General features: G+C 36.7%; 1 protein-coding gene across 2 annotated transcripts in view; it reads left to right on the top strand.

Annotated features, from left to right (window-relative positions):
• The first annotated feature begins 863 nt into the window (after positions 1-863).
• CCDC7 (coiled-coil domain containing 7) overlaps positions 864-6000 on the top strand; it is a 394100-nt gene continuing 388963 nt past the window's right edge. The window contains exons 1-2 of one of the 2 annotated variants that reach the window (XM_032259671.1): positions 864-1817; positions 3292-3384. In XM_032259671.1, the coding sequence (XP_032115562.1) occupies positions 1539-1817; positions 3292-3384 (372 nt within the window). In that variant the 5' untranslated portion in view covers positions 864-1538. The remainder of the gene's footprint in view (positions 1818-3291; positions 3385-6000) is intronic. The other variant, XM_032259670.1, reaches the window with a different exon arrangement.

The following is a 6000-nucleotide window of genomic DNA, read 5'->3' as shown; positions in this document are numbered from 1 at the left end:
TTATTTTTTCATGGTTCTGGAGGCCAGAAGACTGAAATCAAGGTTTCAGCAAAACCGTGTTCCCCTCAAGGGTTCTAGGGAAGAATCTTTCGTTGGTTTTTACAAGCTTCTGGTGGATGCTAGCAATCCTTGACATTCCTTAGCTTACAGCTGCATCACTTTAATTTCTGCCTGTTGCTATGTGGTCTTCTTATAAGTGACACCAGTCATTGGATTTAGGGTCCACCTTAATTCATTGTGACCACATCTTAACTTTATCATATCTACAAAGACTCTATTTTCAAATAAGGTCACATTTGAGAGTGCTAGGGGCTTAGGACTTGAACATATCTTTTTCAGGGACACAGTTCAACACTTAACAACGGGACTAGCCTAAGTGTAGAGAGTTTCAGATAATAGAGAACCAGTGTTACATTACTCTGTCTTGATTTTGCAACTGTACTTGACAATTCCCATGGTTAGGCATATAAGCTAACTCTTTGGGAGGTGGCGTTGTCCTCAATCTTAATCAGGTTTGAGGGGAGATAAAAATAGAGGAATAAAAGCCCAAGACCTATCTAGTTTGTACTTTTTTATCTTAACATAGCTTTGACGCTGCCTTGATATTACCCTAATGATACCTTGGGCCAACGCTACTGCTCCTGTGGGAAGAAAGATGTATATTAAGGCCATATATTAGCTCAAATATGGGGGAAAAAAAGGAAGAAAATACAATTTTTTTTTCCTGAATATATTCTCTCATTGTTGCTTCTGGCTTTTTCACTCCCTATATTCCCATCCTAAATGCCCCCAAAATAAATCAGACTTTGTTTAGGGGTTTCATACAGTTTAAAAAAAACTTTTTTTTGTTGTTTTTTTTTATTGTTAGGAATATTTTCTATTTTTAATTTCTTCAGAGTTGATTTTGGGATTCACCATAGCAATTGATAATCCTTTTATCATTTTAAATCTGAATTTTTTTCATCTACAATCCCCTTTTACTTACAGGAAATGATATAAATCCTGTAGGTAAAAAACCCCAACATTTTCCATATGGAGAACAAATGGTATAGAAAAGAAGGAAGATTTGTAGCCTATTTGACCTATGTTGTAATTCTGAAAAATTTAGCACTTATTAGCTGTGTGACTCTTGGTTAGTCACTTAACTTGTCTGAACTCAGTTTACTCCCATGTAAAATGGAATGATGATGTACATAAAGCGCATACCTTAGATTAAAAATGATGGAACTTTTACTATTATTACTATACTTAGGTTTAAATAACTTTTTGATGTAAATTAGATACTGTGATAACTGCATTCTATTTCTGTTTGTTTTGTTTAAGTAACTGTGACTCAAAAGAGCCCGAAGTGTAATTATAGCTTCCAGAAGTTGCTTAATGTACTGTGAGCAAATTGCTAAAGTATCAGAAAAAAAGAAATATAGTATATAAATTTAATTAGGGGCTGGTGTTTTCTCTGAATCTCTTAATGTTTTTTTTCCACAGGGAGGAATAATTTTTTTTTTCATCTATAATTTGGAAGCCAAATCAGTAACAAAATGAAACCAGTACAGCATCTGTTGACCACCAGTAACAAGTCAGCAAATGTTCCAGAATTAACTTTTAAAAAAGGACCACATCATTTACCATTGTCACCTAAACTAAGGGAAAAACATAATGCAAAACTCATTCATGATAGAATTGAACCAATGGTCCTAAGATCTCCACCAACAGCAGAATCCATTGTACGGTATGCTTTGCCCATTCCATCGAGTAAGACAAAGGACTTACTACCAGAAGAAGCAATGATCAGAAAAGTTATCAAACATCTGAAGATGGTAAGAGGCCTGTTGGTTTCTGTGTTGCAGGGTCCCTACGATCACTGTTGGTTTCTGTGTTGCAGGGTCCCTACGATCACCCCAGTCTTGGTGATATGCTAGGAGGACTCACATGACTCCACATATAGTCATACTGATGGCTAAGATTTATTACAGTAGGCACATGAGGTGAAATTGGGAGAAAACCGGATCTAAGTTTGCAAAAGTCTATTCCTTTTAGAGTCACCCAGGACATGCTTAATTTCTTTAGCAATGAATTGTGACAACACACATGAAATGTCTGCCAGGGAAAATCATTATCTGCCAGGGAAATCATTAGAAACTCAGTGCCCTGGGTCTTATTGGGGGTTGTTTACCTATTCACTCTGTGCCTAGGATGTACAAAAATTTCATTCAGACTCTCACAAGGAAAGGAGGTTCAGTATAAATCACATCATACAAACATCTTAGGGGGAGTGAGCTGCTTCTGTCAGTGAATGGGGAGAATGCTCCTGAAATCCAAGCTCTCAGATGGCAGGCTAATGCCAATCTTGCAAGCAGACCTTTCTAAGTCCTACATTTCTACTATGTTAAACTCTGCATTTCAGAAACTTTATTTATTTATTTACTTATTTTTGAGACAAAGGCTTGCCCTGTCACCCAGGCTGGAGTGCAGTGGTGTGATCTCTGCTCACTGCAACTTCCTCCTGAGTTCAAGCAATTCTCCTGTCTCAGCCTCCCGAGTAGCTGGGACTACAGGTGTGTGCCACCACCCAGGTAATTTTTGTATTTTTAGTAGAGGTCGGGTTTCACCATATTGGTCAGGCTGGTCTCAAACTCTTGACCTCAGGTGATCCACCTGCCTTGGCCTCCCAAAGTGCTGGGTTTACAGGCGTGAGCCACCATGCCCAGCTGAAACTTTAGTTCTTGATGTGGGGAAAAATTTCCCTTTCTCTAAGTTTCTTTTTGGACAGTGATCCAGAATTGAGTTGTAAATGTACCAAATATCAAGTGAGAACAATGAGGAAGAACACAAATATAAAAATACTATGTCAAACTTGTACAGTCCAACTTTGTTGAAAGTTTGAGGCCAGAGAATTTTCTTTAAAAATTCATTGCTTTCCGATCTCCATCTTTTGATTTCCTCCAACTCTCTTCAGAGGAGAAAGTCAAGGCAGAGTTTGAGGAAAACTACTTAATGTGTCAACCAGTCATGGACAGGCCTTCTCTGTTTTACGATACCTATCAACACAGAAATGATACAGTCATAGAACATCTCTCCAATGCTAGGGAGTAGGGTCAAGGAATTTTGCTTTTTCCTCAACATGACATGAAATAGGGCATAGGATGGAAAATTTAAGGTTATAGCACTGGAAGAAATAAGTATTACTGTTAAAAACATCCTGGAACAGTTGATTAAATATTATTTACATTTAATATAATTAATTTTGAACTATTAAAGTATCTAATGTGCTTTGATTTTTTTTTTTAACAGGTTGTTTCCACTTTGGAAGAAACCTATGGACATTGTGATGAGAATGGAGAAGAACCATTTGTAAAGCGTGAAGAGGAAGAATTATCTTTATCTGTAAGTATATGCAACCCTAAGATAGATACATTAACACTGAAAATGGTCAATTTTCTTTTTAAAAATATACATTTAAAATATTTTCTTTTGGAGTCCTTATATGTTCTCAGAATGATTTTCCCATTCATGAAAGGATCATCTTAGAAAATTACTCAACCCAATCAAATCCCTCTTGACCTGAATTTTGCCAAGAAGGTTTCAGAAAAGGAGTTCTACATACTCATTAGGAATGACCAAAATTTTGAAGATAGACAATATCAAGTTTTGGTAAAGATATGGGGCCACAGGAATTCTCATACAGAGCTGGTGAAAACACAAATGGTACTGTTATATTGAGAAACAGTTTTACAGCTGCTCATAAAGTTTAACATATACTTAAAAGACAACCTGTTATTCAATTTTTAAGTGACTATCCAAGATTAATGAACACATATATCCTCACAAAGACTTGTATATAAATGTTTATAGAAGTTTTGTTCATAAGCCAGAATAGCTACTGAATCTAGCAGCCCAAATATTTATTAACCGGTGAATGGATAAGCAAATTGTGGTATGGCATACAATGAAATACTCTTCACAATAAAGGGAGCAAAATACTGACACACAGAATGACGTGGATGAATCTCAAAAACATTAGGATGTGGGGAAGCTAAATAAATAAGGCTACATACTGTATAATTCTATTTATATGAAATTCTGGGAAAGGGAAAACTGTAGTAAAGGACAAGTGGTTGTCTTGAGCTAAGGTAGGAGGAGAGAATTGACTGCAAAAGAGTTCAGTGAAGCTTTTTGGAATAATGGAAATGTATATTTTTATTGTGGTGATGATTACCCAACTGTTAAAAGGATTGTGTAACCACAATCCTTATACTGCATGACCTTGGGGTTCTTACGTTTTGTGGCCCTGCCAGGATTGAATCAAAATGTGAACCAAAACTAAAATCTAAAATTGAAATCCAATAAAGATGACAACGATAGAAACTGGGGATGACTAGAGGTAGGAGGGAAACTGGGTAAGGGTTAAAAAACTAACCATTGGGTACCATGCTCAATACTTGGGTGACAGGATCATTGGTACCCCAAACCTAGCATCATGCAATATATCCAGGTAACAAACCTGCACATGCACCAGCTAAATCAAAATAAAGGTTGAAAAAAAACCCAAAAAATAAAATGAAATGGAAGTTCATATTCTTCCTGTAGTCTTTACCATAACTTTTTCATAATTTGTATTTCAGTTATCCTAATCTCTGGCCACCACCTCCTGTCTTTCCCACTCTGTCTGTCCAATATTCTGACTCTAAAAATCCTTTGATTTCACAAGGAACCATAATCCGTTGGTCCTGCTGCCTTTTTAGTGTCCCAAGTCTTCCTGTGCCCTTACTTACCCAGCTTAAATAGCATGGTCCACTATTACTATCAGTTCCTTTCATATGTACTTAACTGTCTTGCCCAGTTCTATTTTATTGATCTTATTTGGTTAAATTATAAACCTGGTCAAATCAATCTTACCTTCTCTATATTTCTCTATCTTGTCTATATTTCTGGCACCTAAATGTGGGTGGAAGAAGATCCTCAAGAGGGCTAATGGTTTCTCTTTATGTTTGTGATTAGTAACACTAATCTCTTCGTTTTCCTACTCTGCTGGATGGATTATTTTAGTTTTTTTCCTCATCTCCTATAAGATAATAGGTCTTTACTGTGACAAAAAAAGTATGTGAGCCTCTAAGTATATTTATTTATTTAATTTTTTTTTGAGACAGAATCTCTGTCATCTAGGCTGGAGTGCAGTGGTGCAATCTTGGCTCACTGCAACTGCTGCCTCCTGGATTCAAGCTACTTTTGTGCCTCAGTCACCCAAGTAACTGGGATTACCAGCATGTGCCACCATGCCCAGCTGTTTTTTTTTTTTTTTTTTTTTTTGGTATTTTTAGTAGAGATGGGGCTTTGCCATGTTGGCCAGGTCTTGATCTCCTGACCTCAAGTGATCCACCTGCCTCAGCCTCCCAAAGTGCTGGGATTACAGTTGTAAGCCACTGAGCCCAGCTCAGTATCTTTAAATGTAATCCTCAGGGAACATATTCTTCATGGAGAACCACTCTATGAAAATCCTAACTGTATATAAGCCTGTAATATTTGTTTATCATAAGTCAGTTCTCTGATTTATAAATCACTGCTTTACTAGAAAGGATTTAATCATTATGACATTTAAGTTGTAACTATTTTTTTTGTCAAAGTTTTGTGTTGCCCATTAGTGAGAGCAAAAGACTGCAGTTCATGGCAAGTATACAGTCAGATGTCATAGCTAGTAGCCTTTTTCTAATGTCAAGAGTTTTTTTTTTGTGGTAGTGATTATCTTTTACTGGGCCACCCAAAAATTTCAGGACCGTAAGGCTGGGATGCTGGATTTTCTAGAACTGTGTAGGGAAGAAAGAGAGGAGAGATATGGCTGGGTATGTCATTGACGGGCCACTTCTCAGTGGGTATTTTCTTCTATGTTTTCTCTCTGGGAGAATTTGCTAGTATGGCATTTGAAGCATGGCTTCTTGCCTTGTGTGTTTGAAGGGACATAAATTACACAAAATTAAAATATTTTCAAAAAACATACTAGAAAAA

The sequence above is a fragment of the Sapajus apella genome, unplaced genomic scaffold (assembly GCF_009761245.1).
Source record: "Sapajus apella isolate SASKATOON/1434 unplaced genomic scaffold, GSC_monkey_1.0 scaffold111, whole genome shotgun sequence".
NCBI classification, from domain to species: Eukaryota; Metazoa; Chordata; class Mammalia; order Primates; family Cebidae; genus Sapajus; species Sapajus apella.
This window is presented reverse-complemented; position numbering and strand designations above follow the sequence as displayed.